The 19,695-nt window shown below is 44.2% G+C and overlaps 1 protein-coding gene across 1 annotated transcript in view; it reads left to right on the forward strand.

The window, feature by feature from the left end:
* Positions 1-19,183, forward strand: part of LOC144671554 (histone-lysine N-methyltransferase PRDM7-like) — a 177,965-nt gene extending 158,782 nt beyond the window's left edge. Inside the window, exons 7-14 of the mRNA XM_078533508.1 lie at positions 2,803-2,876; positions 5,614-5,737; positions 9,841-9,911; positions 14,525-14,657; positions 14,957-15,094; positions 16,076-16,347; positions 17,694-17,761; positions 18,537-19,183. Coding sequence (XP_078389634.1) covers positions 2,803-2,876; positions 5,614-5,737; positions 9,841-9,911; positions 14,525-14,657; positions 14,957-15,094; positions 16,076-16,347; positions 17,694-17,761; positions 18,537-18,759 — 1,103 coding nt within the window. The 3' untranslated portion in view covers positions 18,760-19,183. The remainder of the gene's footprint in view (positions 1-2,802; positions 2,877-5,613; positions 5,738-9,840; positions 9,912-14,524; positions 14,658-14,956; positions 15,095-16,075; positions 16,348-17,693; positions 17,762-18,536) is intronic.
* The last annotated feature ends 512 nt before the right edge of the window (positions 19,184-19,695 follow it).

Genomic DNA, 19,695 nt, shown 5'->3' on the forward strand with positions numbered 1-19,695 from the left:
ATATGCAATATAATTTACAAACTGAATTTAATTTATATGACTCAAAATACAATGTATGGATTTTTAAAAACCACACCATACAAAATTATTCCGAGCTAATTTTTGTACTCCAAAAGTTAGGTATACAAATTATGACCTGGCTTTTTCTTTTCTTCAATTTACAAAATGAACTTTTTTTCAACACAATTTACAATGTTTTACTTTAAATTGTTTAAAAACTGTTTCTTTATGACTAGAGATTTAATTAAATAATGTAAAGTATTTTTTCCTCTGTGTTGCTGGTTTTTGTCTACAGTTTGAAGGTATTTTTCTGAATGATTTAGATTTTGGTTGCAATTGTCCACACTTATTTCTTTCAGATCCAATTCCCTCATCATTTAACCTCAGAGGTTTACACTAATTTGGACCTAGACCTACACCCTCAAACACCATTCTCACCCAAACTCCCGCTTTCTGCCGATTGCCTGGAGACGCCGCTTCTATTTATAGGGCCCGTTTCAAACGCCGGGAAGCGCATGGGCGACATGTGACTCGCGCTCCGCCAATCAGGACGCTGCCCTTAACGGTTGGGCGGGAGCACGAGGAGAGCGCGCGCCTCACGTGCTCAGGGAGGAGGAGCGCGAGGGCTTTGGAAAAAAAGGCGCCAAAACCCTCATCGGTCAGTCATGGGCGGGGGGTGGATAACATGAGGGCTCAATGGGCAAGAAAAAGACAAAATTGACATGTTTTTTTTTAGAGCAGAAACTTTTTGGGACTTACACACTCTCCCACTTTGAGGCTCACCCGAACTTTTCATTTTATTTTAAACCCCCCCCCCCCACCCCCCAGGTAAAATGAGCTGAGGTGTGGGGGGGGAACAAGATTAAGAACAAGATGGTGGGCATGGAGAGCAGGTGCCAAAGCAGAATGGGAAAGTGGGGAGGGGCAGCTGCTCGCCTTGTGGGGGTGATGACGCAGGGTAGGGCACAGAGAAAGAAACACGCGGACAGCACTTGGGAACCCAGCGCCAGGCTCAACAGTTGTGCCAACCGTGGAGAACGTGACCTGGCCATCCACCCCACTGAAGAATGGCTCACAACACCGGGAACCATATTGAAAATAAAATCCCACATTGTGGAGCATCTTTGTGCAAACGATTCTGAATGTCATCATTTCTCCGGAAACGTACTCTTCCTGGGCGAATCTAGAACTAGGGGGCCACTGTTTAAAAATAAGGGGTCGCCCATTCAAAATGGAATGAGGCAAAACATTTTCTCTCAGTGGGTCGTGAGTCTTTGGAACTCTCTTCCTGAAAAGGCGGCCGAAGCAGAGTCTTTGAATATCTTTTAGGCAGAGGTGGATAGATTATTGGTAAGCAAGAGGGTGATAGGTTATCGGGGGTAGGCGGGATGCAGATTTGAGGTTACTATCAGATCAGCCATGATCTTATTAAATGGCAGAGCAGGGTCGAGGGGCCGAATGGCCTACTCCTGCTCCTTGTTCGTATGTGCATTCTCAGTGACTGAGCAGTGATCTACAAAGGACCTGACAGAATCTACTATCAACTAAAAAAAAACTGGCTGAAGATTGGAATAAACACAGTCAAAGATTCATATAGAACTGAAGACTTTTACCAAGCTGTGCTGGAATGGAAACAAGCATTGATCTCATGATCTAAGTCTGAGCTTCCACTGCAGTACTTCGAAGTGGGTAGCTTCTGCTTGTGTTGCAATGGAAGCTGAGACATCAACCACTAGGTGCAGCTGCATGGTTGGGTCCACAAATACGCTAATGGAGTTGTCCATCATTTCCACAATGGAAAGGATTGGCTTCAAGCTCAAAACAAAAAACCTACGTCAATATGGAGCCTGACAACTCCATACTCCTTTGCAGTGACAACCGATTCTGTGGCTTCCAATGCACCGAACCTCTCTGTGCATGCCCATCACTCTTATTCAGCACTCATTGGAGTCCTCCGTAGCAGAACCCGTCTGCGGCCTCACCCTCTGGGAGCTGGCACACATGCCAAACTTTCCATGTAACATAAAAATATGCTGGGAAAACTCAGCAGATCTGACAGCATCTGTGGAGAGACAGAGTTAACGTTTTGAATCCATATGACTCTTCATCAGAGCAGATTTCCAGCATCCGCAGTATTTTGCCTTTATTTCCATGTAACATGTTCATCGTAAGAAGATTGAGAAATCATAGAATAATACAGCATGAGGCCATTCAGCGCACTGAAACTGAAATGGCTCTTTAAAAGAGCAATCCAATTAATCGCACTCCCCAGCACCTTCTGCACATCCCCGTGATGCTTTATCCCCACCAAATATTTGTCTAATTCCTTTTTGAAATCTACTATTCTTACTGGTGATTTTAAATGGAAATGGACGGTTAGGACTGGAGGCCATGCCCATAGATCCCAGATGGTATGGCCTGTCACAGAGCCATTGTGTTCTGGAGCAGATGTCCACAGAATGTGGTGAGTGTGAGGTTGCTATAGCCCCTTAGAAAGAAATTGAAATGTTCCTGAGAGAACATTGCCAGTTACAGCGGGTGAGTAGTTAGTTTAGATTGTCATGTGATTCTCCTGGACCCCAGGAATCGGGAGGAATTACCGAGGGTTTTCTTGAAGTGGCCACATTTCTTTGTTCATTCCAGGAGTATTTATATGGCGGTGCGACAGCAGTGTGCGAGATAGTACTTTTTACTGGATGGGTCAAGCTTTACGCGTTTGATGGACTTTCTTGCCCACCATGTACATTTATAACATGCAGATTGGGCCCTGTATCTGGCCCCTGTCTCGTCTGTGGCTTATAGGGTTCACCCAGTCAGTTGCTGATCCCAGTGACAATCCCCAAGTAATCGTGCGAGTCTGTTTAAGGCTCACACGGGTAAGCCACATTTCCACTTGCACATGAACAGAATCACTGATTTGCAGCAATTGAGTGAATGTAATGGAGACGATCGTCCAAAATAAACAAGGCGCTGTTATTCCCCATAATCGTTTGCTTACAGTTATTGAAAATGATGTGCTAATTTATTATACGATTTCAAAATGATCAAACGCTTGGGGATCATGTCCATTTTTATTTCATGACGAAGAGCAACCAGCACCGGTTTATGGGTAAACACTGGCCTGCACTCCTCTCCTGCCACTGTGCCCTCCTCTACTGCTCCACAAATGCCCTGCCCTACCCAGGCCTTGTGTCATCACACCAACCCAACCCTCCCAGTCAATTCCTCCTGCCCTGAGGACATGGGTTGGTGACTTTGCATGTGCGTGGCTAATCTTCACCAGAAAAATCCCTTTCTACAGCGCAAACATTTCTCTCTCTATTTTTCAAAACCGGATTTTTAAATTTCAGTCCCTTTGGTTGTTTCTTCATTTGCTGACGCCAAAGTCTTTCCAGAACTGTGGAATAAATCAGAGAAAAGAGTTTAATTCCATGCAAGGTTTGTTCTTGGTTCAACAGCAGATGCTGAAGGTACATAGGTAAAACAGAAAGACACATTGCATTCATCTGACTTGGATGATTAGTGTCACAATATGGGCATTTCCTCCTTGAAAAAAAACCTGGATTATTATAAATAGAAATACAATTTATGAACTGATTAACCTTTCACAATTCAAAATACAATGAGTTTTTAAAAAAAAAAATTCTTGACAATACAAACTTATTCCAAACTAATTTTCCTACTTGAAAAAAGAGGGAATGCCAGTTAAGAACTGGATGTTACTTTTCCTCAACAATTGACCAAATTTACATTTTCAGTGCCATTTGGGAAGTTTTGCTTGAAATTATTTAATCTATGTGTTCCTCTAATTGATGACCAGCCATTGAATTAAATGGTGTGAAATATTTTTTTCTCCTGCTCTTGGTTTATCTTTAACACATTGAAAGTATCTCTGTGACTTATTTCGGGTTGAATCTGGCTGCAACTCTTATTTTTTTTCTTCCAGTTCCAATCCCCCAGCACTTTTGTTTGTTTTGTTTTGCACTAAAGGTCTGAGGTTATTGAGAATGATCTCTTCCCTTTCCCGCACCCCTCTGAAATGTCCCGCCCAATCTCCCTGACACTTTCCCCAAACGCCTCAGCACCCGTGGCCACGCCTCTGCCAAACGCTCGGCGACGCCGCTTGTATTTGCAGCGCGGTGCTTCCCACACGTGACTTGCACCCCGCCAATCGGAGCGCGGTCTCTGACGGTTGGGCGGGGTCGCGCGAGCGCCGGCGTGTGGGGAGCCCGCGCGCCTCGCGTGCCAGGGCTTTGAAAAAAGGCGCCAAAACCCATAAGAGTCACTGATGGTGGGGGCGGCGGGGAAAGGTGAGGGGTGAGTCTCGAGCCTCGAGCCGTGTTTCAGGGAGGGGAGGGGTCGGTGGCTATAAATAGAGGCGGCGTCGACCGACAATCGGCAGAAAGCGGGAGGCTGCAGGAGGGAGAGAGAGAGGGAGGTTTCAGGCTGGGTGGAGACATTTAAACACAGAGTGTGTGGGATTGGAGCTGATAGAAATAACTCTGGAGGGCTACAGCTACAATTAAACCTTAAATCATTCAGAGAAAAACTTGAAAGCCTCAAGGGGGGGTTTGGGGGGGCGGAGAGAAAACGACCAGAGACTAAATTTACCTCAACTTATTTCATTCAATTGCTGCTTACAAATTCAACCAACGATTTGATGAAACTATTTCAAGTCAAATTTCATCAACTCTTTTCAACAAAAATTACACATTTGGCCAATTGATGAGGAAAACAGCGACCCAGTTCACAATTTGCATTCCTGATTTTTAAAAGAGGGAAATTAGCTTGGAATAATTTTCTGTTGTGAGGGTTTAAAAATCTAGATTGCACTTTCATTCTTATAAGGGTAAAAATCAGACAGTAAATTCTATTTTTAATATTTTAGAAATCTGTTTGATAGTTTATTTCTGTGAAAAAGAGGAACAAGAATTTCCTGAGGGGGGAAAACAGGATCTGGCCTGGTTACTTTTAGTGAGAAAGAGACTGAGGTGGTGTTAGTCTGAGGGAAAGTCAGAAGAAAAGACAGCTTCAGATATTAGGACCAGAAACATTGGACGCTGCTGCTGATAGGAAAGTATTTCACTGAGACTGGGTTTCATTTCGAGTCTGTGAGGGAACAAGAAAAGTTTGGGGGGGGGGGAAATAACAGTCCCGGGACACAACCATTGAACAGACTGAGGGGTAGATAAGGGCACAAAAGCTCGAGGGAAGAGCCCAGTAAATAAGGTGCCCGACCTCGGGATAGGGATGGGTAAAGCTAAGAGTGAGGGGGCAGATACTGGAGAGGGAAAGACCACGTCTGAGAGGGGGAAATCCGAGGTAAGGTCACGGGGAGGTTTGAAATGGGTAAAATGAACGGACACTTGGGCGTGCCCAGCTTTATTTTTCAGTGTGGCACAGCACAAAGGTCTTATGTGGCCAACAACCCCAGCATCATGACGTTGGGTCATTTTGTAGGGAGGGTGGTCCCATTGTGTGATATTTTGATAAAGGATGGCAGACCTGACAGGGCAGCTAACCCTACATTTGTAGAGCTCTAGTTTGTGAAGATTACTGATTTACTGCCTGTATATTTGGGGCAATCACTTTTCAGTCATTTTACATTTCCAGATTACAGACAAGCTTAAGGACGTTGCCGTTCATTTTCCCAAAGATGAGTGGGCAGAGCTGAGTGAATGGGAAAAAATCCGTTATAAGAATGTGAAGCGCAACTATGAGGCCATGCTTGCAATAGGTCTGTACAAAATTAATGTTTTTCTTTCCTTTTTACATTTCTCTCCTCCTCTGCTGAAAACTTTGATACACACTGGTACAGTATTCTTCCAATATTACACCCAGGTGGGTAATATCCTCCAATGAGGAGAGAGATTTTGGCTGGGATTTTCCACGACTGACACGCATAGGGAATGCATAGCAAGAAATTCACCCTCATTGGCCTGTGAGCCCCCGAATGCCAAATTAACGGATGTGAAACCACAGCCTAAGGTTCAGAACTTCCCAAGCTTCATTCTTTCTGTGCGTCAGGAATGCAGCAGTGAAAAATCCTGTCTAAATGTTAGCAGTAATGTGATGTGGGGACAGCAAAGCTGATCCCTGCTCACTTGGACTAGCACATGTGTACTTTTCAGCAGTGACCAAATGTTAAACTCCTGCTTGATAGTTTTACTCCTTCCCAACCTGAATTGAGATCACTGATGAAATTTTTGGGTTACTGTGCTAGAGATAAGCTAACTGCCCAACAGACATTGAATCTGGGAATTTATGGTCTTCATGGCTCTAAAATCATAATTATGCAGTACATTTTACCAAATAAGCTACATTGAGAAACTGGTAGCTTTCATCTTATGAAATTCTTTCCAACGCCACTAATCCCTTCCAGGCAAGCAGCTGAATGTGGCTAAAAGTCTGTTTGAGTGCACACTTCCTCGGCACCTGTCATTGTTGTTTTGCAGTAGGTGCTAGAATATGTACACTTTTGCCTGACATTTTGCCTTCCCTGGGCGGACAGTTTCCAAACGAAAGCTACAACACAGTCTCCATTAACTGATTTCCAGTCGATATTGGAATTTTACACCACAATCAAATGCAGTGATATGTATCAGAGAGACGATGGTGTCCAGAGATAGGACAAAACCATCTTGACCTCTTGTTACCATTGGTTTGCAACATCACATCTGTGTAGAAATTGTGCTGAATGATGAATGAGTTTACAATTCAATGTTCCCATTCATAAAGGGGAAGATCACCATGGTTGACATATGTAATAGCATTGCAGTTAGCAAGAACACAGGTACTGTTTTTAAAGCAGTAGTAGTGAAATAATCACTCCTTTCAAGTGAAGCAGCATTTCACTTGCACTTCCCTCAATTTAGTCTACTGCATTCGTTGCTCCCAATGCGGTTTCCTCTACATTGGAGAGACCAAACGCAGACTGGGTGACTGCTTTGCAGAACACCTTCGGTCTGTCCGCAAGCATGACCCAGACTTCCCTGTCGCTTGCCATTTCAACACTGCACCCTACTCTCATGCCCACATGTCTGTCCTTGGCCTGCTGCATTGTTCCAGTGAAGCTCAACGTAAACTGGAGGAACAGCACCTCATCTTCTGACTAGGCACTTTACAGCCTTCCGGACTGAATATTGATTTTAACAATTTTAGATCATGAACTCTCTCCTCCATCCCCACCCCCTTTCCGATTCCCCCCCCTTTTGTTTCCCAATAATTTATATAGATTTTTCTTTTCCCACCTATTTCCATTATTTTTAAATGTATTCCCATCCATTGTTTTATCTCTATCTTTTAGCCTTTTTCGATTCCTTCACCCCACCCCCACTAGGGCTATCTGTACCTTGCTTGTCCTGCTTTCTACCCTTAATTAGCACATTCCTTAGATAATATCATTACCTTCAACACCCCTTTGTCCTTTTGTCTGTGACATCTTTTGGTTATCTCCACCTATCACTGGCCCTCTATCCAGCTCTACCTGTCCCACCCCCCTAAACCAGTTTATATTTCACCTCTCTTCTATTTTTACTTAGTTCTGTTGAAGGGTCATTCGGACTCGAAACGTTAATGTGTTCCTCTCCGCAGATGCTGCCAGACCTGCTGAGTTTTTCCAGGTATTTTTATTTTTTGTTTTGGATTTCCAGCATCCGCAGTTTTTTGCTTTTATCTTAGTGAAATAAGGGGTACTGTTCTGTTTCATTTTGTGGAGATGAGTGGAACTGGATGCAAAATAGTGATTAAAGTTTCCTTCTCTACTTAAGCAAAGTTGACTGGCCTCTGTTGTGCTACTTCATACATTGGTCATTAAATCACACTGTGACCTGTCACATCATCAAATCACACAAGTGCTTATCCTTCATGCTGAGCTTTAATTTTAATTGCCCTCAGACAACTGAAATAAAATCAAAAGCACTCAAGATCAGTAAGGTCAATGGCCTGAAACATTGAAAAGCACTTTCTTCTCTATATAGATGCTGGCTGATCTGTGGATGGTTTGCAAAATCTTGTGTATTTATTTCAAATTCTGTTTGTTTATTTTGCCTCAAAAGATCACTTCCTGTTGTGTAAATGTGGTTTTCCCCCACTCTGTTCTAAACCACTGAATCATACTCATTAAATCCTAATTCAAGAATAAAAACAACAAATGTTGGAATAATGGAGGTGAACTGTACATCTCGGAGGTCATTACTACCCTGCCCTTTCCTTGGATCGGAGAGTGAACATCAGCTGCGCACAAATGTAATGCTCCTTCCCTTTGACTCTCCAATTTGTACAATAGGGATTAGTGAGGAACCAGAAAGGAAAAACTGTGAGAATAAGACTCTTAGATGTCACGGATCTGAGTGCTATGTTCCCGGCGCTCAACATTACATGAAATCCCCTTTTCGTCAGATTAGTTTGGGCCAGATTTAAGTTCAGGTGCCATAGGTACTGCTCTTACCTGATATTCTAAAACGGTTGGATTAATTCAACAGCTATGTTACATCAGTAAGGTAAGCCAAATTAAATCCAGGTAACTGTCAACTGTAGGTGATTGGAATATTTTAATTCTTACAGGATTGAATGTACCAAAGCCAGCATTCATGTCAAGACATGGCAGGGGGCATCAGCCCCGTGTGTATGAATCTAGTGATTCGGATGAAGATTGGACGCCTAAACTTCTTGTGAAAAACCCGCCACGTAAATTGAATTTGTCTTATTCATTAAAATATTAAAAATGATTTTTTCAACCCTGATTATAATTAGTTTTGCCTTGAGCTAGGAAAAGACAGTTGCTTTACTTTTATGTTTGAGAGAGCAGGAAGGATAAGTAAATTGAATGATATTTTTCTTTACTTCCGTTAAGGAGCAGGAGAGTTCAACGTAAATTGCTCGCCTTCTGTGTCTTCATATAAATTGAAGAACTTTTGTTCAAAATGTCAAATGTGGTCCTTGGCCTGCTGCAATGTTCCAGTGAAGCTGAACGTAAACTGGAGGAACAGCACCTCATCTTCCGACTAGGCACTTTACGGCCTTCCGGACTGAATATTGAGTTCAACAATTTTAGATCATGAACTCTCTCCTCCATCCCCACCCCCTTTCCGATCTCCCTTTTTCCAATAATTTATAATTTTTTTTACAAATATATTTAACTTTCCCTCCTCTTTTTAAATTTATTTCAATCTATTGTTTCATCTCCACCTTTTAGCCCATTTCGATCCCTTCCCCCCACCCCACCCTCACTCAGGCCATCTGCCACTAGCTTGCCCTGCTTGCTACCCTTAATGTCCCCATTAACACATCCTTTAGATAATATCACCACCGTCAACACCTCTTTGTCTATGACATCTTTGGCAGTCTCTTCTTGGCCTCCACCTATCACTGGTCCCCTATCAAGCTCTCCTGTCCTACCCCCCACTACCAGCTTATATTTCATCTCATTTCTATATGTCTTAGTTCTGATGAAGGGTCATACGGACTCGAAACGTCAACTGTATTCCTCTCCGCAGATGCTGTCAGACCTGCTGAGGTTCTCCAGGTATTTTTGTTTTTGTTCTAGATTTCCAGGATCCGCAGTATTTTGCTTTTAACTTTTGCCAGAGCGGGTCTGGAACCCTGAACCGCCAGATTAAAAGTCTGATGCTAACTTTTGGGCAAAATTCCACCTATATGTGAATATGTGTGCATAAAGAATTAATGCAAGCTTTCTCTTTCTAATTTTTAGTCGATTATATTTTGATTCCAATTTGAGCTAGAAAGTTCTAAATATTTTTGGAATTGCCATCCTGCTAATATATAAGAAGCTGAAATCTGAGACAACAGAAATCTAAAACACTATTGTCATTCTTTCAGAGATTAGAAGCTTTAAACCACCTTTCAAGAATGTAGATTCCAAGAAGCCTAAGAAAGAGAATATCAAAAAGGTAATTCAACGTGCACAGAAATTTTTGAGACAAATATATCAAGACGAAAAAAAGCTTCTAGATATTCACTTCAGGCTTATCAGTGCCTGAAAATAAGTGATAGTGTCACACCCCAAACATGAACCAGTCTTTCTCCTTCAGACTGAAATTGTTTTCTGTCTTCATTTTTTTTCTATCTATTCATGGGACCTGGGTGTCGCTGGCTCGGCCAGCATTAATTGCCCATCCCTAATTGGCCTTGAGAAGATGGTGGTGAGCTGCCTTCTTAAACCCTGCAGTCCACACGGTGTAGGTACACCCAAAGTGCTGTTAGGGAAGGAGTTCTAGGATTTTGACCCAGCAATTTCCAGCACTTAATGTTTCTGCTACATGTCTGCTTAGAGTCCCTGGGAACTTGATTGAATTTGTATTTATATTCCTTACCTGCTTATCTGTCATGTTTGAATTTCATGACCTGGAGATACTGTAAATGAACTCTTCTTAATGTTGTTTATGGATAAATCCCCCCAATATCTGAACAGCAGCAGTCTGAAATATCTACAAACTAAGTAGCCGATGGACGTTGGCCTTATGGGCGGAATCATCCGGTCCTGTTGGCGTTGGGCGTCTTAGCGGGTGGTGGGGGGGGGGACAATTCGCGTGAGGGGCAGAAATCGCTTTTGCGCCTTCACACCAACATGAAAGCACAGTGGGCTCATCTGATGAATCCCGCTGGAGGCTGGTGTGAACCTGACGTGCATCCCGGTAATAGGATGCAAAGTAAGGTCTGACCAGAATCGGCCCCCCCTCGCCCGATTTACCATTACGCCAGCGGGAAAACACGACGGCCCAGAACACATATGGACAAGTGTGACGTGCAGAAGTCGGGACTTACCATTAGGGCCTTGCTGAGACCGTGGACATCCAGAGAGATGATGTTGAAACCCTACAGCTACCACACCCTGAAGGAACACATGCATCGCATGCTGGGTGGATTCTCATGGATGCGGCTCTGCCGCGAAGCAGCTCACGGAAGGTGGGAGGCCTCCGTTGATGCTTCGGGTCTGCATCGGAACATTACGGTCTTGGCTGTGGGCTGCTACGGATGATCAGTTTGGCGGGAAGAGGAAGGTCCAGTTGTGAGTGGGAGAGGAAGATGTCCTGGGGCGGGGTGGGAGATGAAGTTCTAGATTTCACTGGGAGAGTAAGGTTTATTGTGTGGGGGCGGGGTGGATAATGTTGGGAGAGAGAAGGAATGAAGGTGTCAGGGTGTGGTTGGAGGGGACGAAGGTGTCGGGGGGTGATGTTGGGAGGGTCTAGGAGAGTGTAACGGGGAAACTGCAGCAATTGGAGAGGTAGGTGCAAGGGGTTAGGAAGGTATAAGGGAGGGAGCTGGAGGGGGGGGGGAAAGGAGTTCGGAGGAGTGGTGGGGGCGGAGGCAGGAGTTTGGAGGGGAGATGGTATCCGAGGGGAGGAGGGACTAAGGGTGGAGGAGAGAGAGTAAGTGTGGTGGGGGCAGATGTCCAGCTGAATGTGCAAGAGAGGGGTGTGTGGAGTCAATGACTGCCTCCTGGGGAGCAAACTGAGGGTTGGTGTGGTAGGAGGAAATGCTGAGTATGAGAGGAGATGCAGGGAGGATCGGTAGAGGTAGAAGGGACGGCGAGGGTGGTTGGTGAGGACTTGGGGGCAGATCCGGACCCTGGGGGTGGGAAGGAGGTGGTCGGGGAGATCAATGTGGATGGGGGTGGGATTCTCAGGAAGGTAGAGAATGTGTTTGTTCACCTGGACGTCCTGGAAAGATAAGGGTTCAGGTTGGTAGGTGAGAGGGGGCGGTGAAAGGTGATGCTGGGTGGGGGGAGGGTGCAGTCAAAAGTGAGCGGAGCCTCGTGTTGGAGACAGGCAGATGCTGCATGGGTGGGCGGAGATGCAGGTCAGAACAGATGGACAACTGAAAAAGAACCCCAGCAGGCACACTGAAAACCCTTGGGACAGTAAGATGACTGTGATGGCGCACACGCACACACAGTGACACCCGCAGTAGAGGTGGAGACTGTGCAATGGTTGGCCCTGTTGCCAATGATGACTTTGCATGCATCCTCTGGAGAGCTGAGGCCTTGAGGGGCCCAGCTTGTTTTGTCTGTCCTACTGTGGGCCAGGTGCTCTCTGCAGTGAGAGAGGATGAGGTTGAGGGGGTCGTAGGGAAAGGGGACTCGGAGGGAGTGGACAGCCTCTGAGATTTCCGAGTGGATTACCCTGGGGTGTCCAGCTATCTCTCCTCCTGCCTTCGGATCCCCAAGGGCTCCAGCCTGGCTCCATGAGGGGAAGGAGCACCTGGAGGGACGTTGAGCTGCCCGATTCCCTGTCATGTTGCCAGTGCTATGGCTCCCACAATGGAGTGCAGGTCTGCATGCATCTCTGCGTACTGCTGGACCAGTGTCTCCATGGCATCCGCTATGCTTTCCATGGAGATCTCTATGCACGTAAATGTGGGCACCACTTCCTCAGAGAGCAGGCAGATGCGCTCCTCTGACTTGCAGTCCACTCTGTTGAGGGTTCCCAACAGCTCTGCGTAATGTTCCCCAGCCTTTGCTGGCTTTCCATGATGAGTTGGAAGACCAAATCCAGAGGCTCATTATCTGACTCGGACCCTCACAGATGCTTCTTCCCCAGCAGTCCTCTGAGTGCCGGGAAGCTTGGTTGAGCAAACCTCCTCCTGCTGTGGACAGGTGCTTGTGTGGCGACCACCAGATTGTGAACCACAGCCCTCTCTAGATCTATGTACCACTGAGGCGTGTGTCTCTGCGCTCATGGATGGTGTGGGTAAGCGCTGTGATAGTTTTTCAAGCTGCTTTTTCCCAGCTTTTCAATGGAGGAGGTGTCCTCTTGACTGGAAGTGAGGACGTGGATGGAGCTGAGGACATCAGTCGCTTGGCAGAGGTCCCTGTGAACGAAAGTAGAGATAATTATTGCATGGCAGCAGAGTCAAAATCAGGAGATGGGGCACTCACACTTGCCTTGAGAGAGGGATGATGTAGTGTAGGACCCTCACATGGGTGTTCGCCACTGACCTCACAGTCACCACAGGCACAGTGCACACCCTCACCTCAGTGCACGATGGCACACTCAAAGTGAGTGAGGGGCCTAATGTGGGCCACTGTACCCCCTGGTCTGAGACCTCTCCCTGCTGTTGTGAGCCAGTTTCTCCTGCATGAAAACAGATGGAGAGAGAGTGTGAGCAGGATGCAGGGCACTGAGTGGAATGTTTGTGTGGTGAGCGGAGCCATGGACAGGATGACGACGTGAGCTCCAGAGGAAATGAGCCTGATGGAGATGTGAGGGTGTGTGAGAGAGTTAGTGATGTTGTCCCTTGAGGTATGAATCCATGTGGATGTCTGATAAGTTTGAGAGTGTGTGAATTGAAAGTGAGGAGGCAGTTGACTTACTCTGGCAGAACGGATAAGACCATTCATCCTCTTCCTGCACTGGATGGCTGACCTCTTCTGTGCTCTGATGGTGTTGACTGTTGCTGCCAACGCCTCCCAGGCTGGATCGGTGACTCTGGTGGACCTCCTGTGGCCAGGGTGGTGAAGAGGACATCCCAAAGGCCATTCACTGGGTCCAGCAGGTGCTCCAGAGAGGCGTTACTAAATTTGGCGGCTGCCGCCTTCTTTGCAGTCTTGGTCTGAAGGCCTGAAGTAGGCTGTGTTCTGCTGTGCTTTAAATGTGGTGCATGGAGTGAGGCAGCGCTGAGGTAACGGTGTGGCCGACAAATCTGAGCCTTCTGCCCTGCGATGTGGAATGTTTCCCGTGAATGGATTATTAGTGCATAGGGACGCGCCGGGAATGGGACAATATGGTGCGAAAACCCCCCATTGTAGCTGGCGGGTAAACTACTTTTTTCATGCCCGCTACTGCACTTACTTGAAATCTGGGACAATTCCAGAGGCTCCATAGTATGGTTTGTATGTAAGTTTGTGTGTTATATTGAACGGGATCATGATCAAGCTGTGCTTTCCTGCTTCCTTAGCCTTGAGCTTCTGGCAAATATTTGCTGTGTAGATATTTGAACAAGATAATGGAGGATAATTAGCACCTATAGTACTTTAATTCCTTCAGAAAAGCTGAGAGAATAAAGCAAAAAAACTAGTATGGTATCTGATGGTTACTTATTCATACAGGTAATCCCTTAATTGCTGATGGTTTTTTTTTAACTTTTAATTCCCTTGTACAAAAAAGTGGATGTGTCCCTCAGAATGAAGCCATTTGTGGTTGCTTGTGTATGTCAGGTAGAATTTAATATTGTTTAATAGATAATAGTACTTCTGTTTTAGTGATTGTGCACGGGCTTGCTACATTTTCTGAAATCAACAAACAGATTATAGGAGGATGGTATTAAACATGGGAACTTTCTGAAATGTCTGGCTTAGTACTACACTAGGAAACATCTGAATTTCTCAAATGGGTAGTGGGGTACCTTTGTTTGTTAAAGATGATACAAGAAATAATGGTGAGGAAAATAGGCAAATAATTTGACTTGTACAAAATCTCATCAGTAATTCAAAAAAATCTGAGGGGGCTATTCCCTAATTCAGGAGCTGAGGGGTACAGTTTTAACTTCACATTCTGTATTTCAGAACCAAAAATCAGCATCATCGATTGCATCCCGTTCAGAAGAGGATGAAAATGAAGGCTTTGGGGTCTCCCCCGATGACACTGCCTCAGCTACGGAAGAGACAGTTTCAGTTAAAAAGATCAACAGAGAAACAGGTACCTTGGTTTGTGAAAGTGAATCTCGTAGTGAATCCAATAAAGGTATTTGTCCTGCAATAAAGGATTTCAGTAAAGTATGTTGATTTTAAATATTTGAGGACTCCAAGGATGAAGAAATTTTATGTTGACAATGTGACCACTGCAGCAGTGATTCAAGTTACATGGACTCAGCATCTTGTTATAGTATATAAATATCTTCAGCATCTACTGTTCAAGCAAAAAACAACTCATATGCAACAAAATTTACATTTAACTTGTTCAAGTTCTGTTCATGATCTTTTGGATTTATTCTGCAGGTGTTTGCACTGGAAATATTTTGGTGTCTGCAAATGAACAAGTGACCAAAGAGACTGAAAGTAGAAGATACAGTTTGAGAAAGAGAGAGAGAAAAGTTTACACAGAGGAAAGGGAACTTTGTGATGACGATTATCTGTGTATGTGCAAAGTAACCTATCCATTTTCTTGGGACAGGAAAAATTTGTTGGGAGGGTTGGTGTGACGACATAAGGCCTTGGTAAACCAGGGCATTGCTACAGCAATACAGCATGGCCTAGTGGCAGGAGAGTGCAGACCTGTGTTTTCCCACAAACTGGCACTGATTCTTCTTCATTAACTTAAAACACTGACAAAAATGATCCCGAACTATTGGTTATAGTTCTGAAATTGTTATAAAATAGAATGTGACTTTTTGTAATTATAATGGCCTCTGGTTATAGGGAATAACAGTCTCTTGCCTATTTTAGGAAATACATTTCATTACATTTATTCAATTACTGTAAGAATTTGGGAGTCCCAGTTTGGGAAGGGATATGGGGAGAAGATCACACAACTGAATATATAAATTTGTGGATTGGCTCCATCTCCCAAGTGTGACTTGCCTGAAGGCTTTTGGAACTGGTTATGTGTGTTGAATCTCATTCAAATAATGAAGTTATAATCCATCGGAAGCAATGTCTGATAGCCCATTACACGTATAATCTTCAGGATTCTTTGAAATTCAGTCTCCAAATTCAGAACCGTCTTGCTGCCCACTCGTAATCTTATCAGTTGGAGCATGGCTTGGAGATACTTGTTGCCAGTCTTTGCATTGTTACTGTTCCTTGAAGTCATTGTTGCTTCTTGGAGTAAAGAACTGAACATGTTGCTCAGAACAAACCCTTGTGTACAAAGTGGGGAAGATTTGACTGGCACTGGATGTCATTTTCAAAATGCGAAGGGGCCCTGTTATTTTCTGCAGCTGATGAATCACAGAAAGATCCTACTTGTATTTGCAGACTGAATTGCAATCAAACAATAAAGAATATCATATCTATGATAGGTAATCTATCCTTTCTCAGTACTAACCCCTTTCATCTTCAACACTGAATAATGAACTGAAGCTTGATCCGTCTTTAATTTTATTTGTTACTTGACAGTTTGTGAAAACTGCGAGACATTTTTTATTGAAGAATGCCCTGTGCACGGTCCTCCAGTTTTCATAAAGGACACAGTTGTTGAATTCAGTCGGTCAGACAGAGCACATTTAACCCTTCCAGAGGGTCTCAGCATTGCGACCTCAAAGATTCGAAAAGCTGGTCTTGGTGTATGGAACGAAAGGAAGATTATTCCCAAAGGAGTTCACTTTGGACCCTATGAAGGAGTAGTATCAAATGAAGAATCAGCTGCTGTCAGTGGGTACTCATGGATGGTAAGTTCCTAAGGTAATTCTCAAGTTTCTTTTAAAAAAAGTTCAGGCCTTATTTGAATGCAATTGCGAAAAGGTTTTTAAGGTTTCTGTTCTTTGTTGTTACTCAGTTCAGCCAATAAGTAGGAAACAGGCGAAGACAAAATCAGCTTTTACTCTGATGTTTCATGTATTCATCCAGCCTGAAAACTTGTAGAAATGTTCGCAAGTGAAGGACGGATTACTGGGTTTGCTCACTGGAGGTCTGGCAGCAACCAAGAAACTATTCAATTAGGAATCACCACCAACAGGAAGGAAGAAAGCAAACAAACTTCTATCAGACTGAAACCCACCAAACACCACCACAGAAAAAATCATTTCATTCACCCCACACAGGTCAAAGATATATCCAAGTTAACAGTGTCTTTCCCACTGATTCTCTGTCATTGTTGAGAAAGAAATTATGATCTCCATACAGACAAAACTCCTGTCCCTCCACAGACACCAGATCAGACTTCCCAGTCTCAACTTTATAATAAATGTCATTTTTTGCCCCCAAAACAAAACCTGAGGCAAAATTCCTTGCTAGAATTAACCCCACCCGCTGCTGAGGCAGACATTGAACTTTATCTGCCTGTTTCTCTTCTATTCTCCCTCTCATTCCTTTTCTTTCACTTCTCACTTCACTGCTCGCACCTTCTCTCCTTTTTGTCACTTCACCCCTCAGCTGATTTTTAATTTCCCCTGTTCCTGTCCTTCCTCTTCCGCCCCTCAACCAGTTCTTGTCCTCCTCTTCCATCCCTGTTTTATATCTTTTCCCTCCCTTGCAACGATTATGGTTTCAGACATATTAGGAAGTGGATATTGGGGATCAGGATAATTTGCTCTTCAGTTGAGTTGAGATTATCATGGGTGTAGTTGGCGGGTGGATTGAGTGCTTTCAAAACTAACATGGTGGTTTTTTCACGTAGGCAAACTGGCATAATTGGAGCCATGGGTTAGTCCCATGGGACATCGGAGCAGAAAGTGGTTAGAGTAGAGCAGGCTAGGGATAAGAGGAAGATGTGGAAGAGAGGGTAACATGGCAGAGAGCATGGGCATTTTGACTTTGTTCAGGGATCTTTTCTGACTTTGCAAAGTTCTCTGAAACTGTTCACCACTTCTGTGTTTGCAGCTCTGGGCTTTCTAATTCAAAGGTAGAAATCAGAAAAAACAGATAAGGGTTTGGTTATGTTTTACTAAAAGAAGTGGGAGGCCACTACTAGCTTCTTGCAATTCATGTTAGACTTGTTCACTGGTTCAAATGGATATAAAGTTGATTTCCTAAACTTGTAATAATGCAATCCTTTTATCAAAATACCTCTCTGCAGATCAGTAAAGGCAAGCAAGATTTTGAATACATTGATGCGAAGGATGAATCTAAATCAAATTGGATGAGGTAAGGGAAGACAGATGCAATATTGTTAGGATTTGAGCACCTGGGCCTATCCAATCTCCCTGCCCCAAATGATCACCCTTAACCCGTCCTTGTCTGTCCAGCTGACTGGGCTGATTTCCCCAGTTCCCCCTTGGAGCCAGAGTGTCTCCCTCCTTTCTCTACACTCCTCAGCTGCATCATGATGCCATAGCAGCTTCTGCCCAACAGCCAGACAGTCTCTCAATCCAGGTGTGGGAATGTTCAGTCACAGCAAAGAACCAACCTGAGATCTACTTTTGTGCAGATTTCCTAACAACTAATTTTGCACAACTGAGGCCCAAGAGCCTTTGAATTTAAACAAGTGCATAGTTCAGAGTGAATTTTTTGGGTGATCAGGGAGTGGGGGCAAGTGTGATGGGTTCTGGGGAAACATCCCACCAGGATGCCCTTGTCCCATGACATTTGTTTGATATGGTGCCTGACAAATGGCTTGCTCCAAAATATTGGGCTTATTCTAGAAGAGAAAGTGCAGCAATAAGACTGGGAACCCCATGTCTGTGCACACCTACCCCCTCCACTAAAGTCCCTAATCTCCAGGAAATGTCGAGGTGATTGTTTTTCACACCCTCTCTGAAGCGATTGGTCTCCTATGAGTGTCCTCTCCTAACAGCGTGTTTAAAGTTGAAATTTGGCAATGGCCGGAGACCTGCTCTGTCATTCTAACACACCATTCTGTATTCATGCAACAATTTGAACTGAGTTTTTGCCAGTTGAATATTCACTTGTTCTGTTCCAGATTTGTTAACTGTGCCAGAAAGGAAGAGGAGCAGAACCTTGTGGCCTTTCAGCACTGCGGCAGAATTTATTACAGGACCTGCAAGCCTGTTCCTCCTCGGTGTGAGCTGCTGGTCTGGTATGGTGATGAATACGCCGAGGAACTTGGAATCAAATGGACTGCAATGTGGATGGCAAAACAAGAACCAAAATGTAAGGATTCTGACCCAAACTGGGAACTTTAGAAAAAGAATCATTAGTTTTCTGTTAGAATACCAATGTGATAAAGCACCACAGAATAGACTTGTTAGTCGAATTGAAGTCTGTGGGATTTAAGGCGCAGTAGTTGCATGGATATGAGATAGGTTAACAGACAGGAAGCAGAGAGTAATGCTGAATGGAATGATTGCTCATCAGACTGGGGCAAATTATACCCTGGTTCACCCAGTGGACAGTGTTAGCACTCCTGATCTTTTTGGTATCTATTAATGTCCTGGACATAGATATAGGGAACATCATTTCAATGTTTGCACCTGACACCAAGCTTGAAAACGTAGTAAATGTAGCAGCACAAGTTGATAAGGTTATTAATCAAGCATGCAGGATGCTCGGCTTTATAAATGCAGGCACAGATTATGTAAGCAAGGAAGTTATGGAAACCTTTATAAACCATTGTTTAGACTTGACTGGAATATTGATTAGAACCCTAGGCACCACAGTTTAGAAAAGAGAACAAGACCTTGAAGGGTGTGCGCAGAGAGATTTACCAGAATGGAACTAGGAATGGGAGACTTTGGTTGTAAAGAGGCTGGAATTTTTCTCCTTAGTACCACGAAGCTGAAGGAGAGATTTAACAGAGGATTTCAAAATGATTTGGTGTTGTGCTAGAGTAAATACAGGGAACCTATTTCCACTGGTAGAAAGGTTGCTGGCCAGAGGACACAAATAATAAACTGACTGTGACTTTTGTGTTGTGATAGGTTATAGAGAGTAGATGAAAGCTTGAGGTGCAGCTAAGTGTTGTATATGATTCAGTGGGTCCCAGTGTCCCTATCTGGACATTAAGTGAGGCAGGTATAGGTACCCTTAGTACTCTGGGACTGGGAAAAGAGTGAATTCAGCATTTGTTCACTTTCCTGATCCCTAAACAGTTACTCATGGGCGTGTCAATCCTCCTCAGT

This window comes from Cetorhinus maximus, chromosome 33 (assembly GCF_964194155.1).
Source record: "Cetorhinus maximus chromosome 33, sCetMax3.hap1.1, whole genome shotgun sequence".
NCBI classification, from domain to species: Eukaryota; Metazoa; Chordata; class Chondrichthyes; order Lamniformes; family Cetorhinidae; genus Cetorhinus; species Cetorhinus maximus.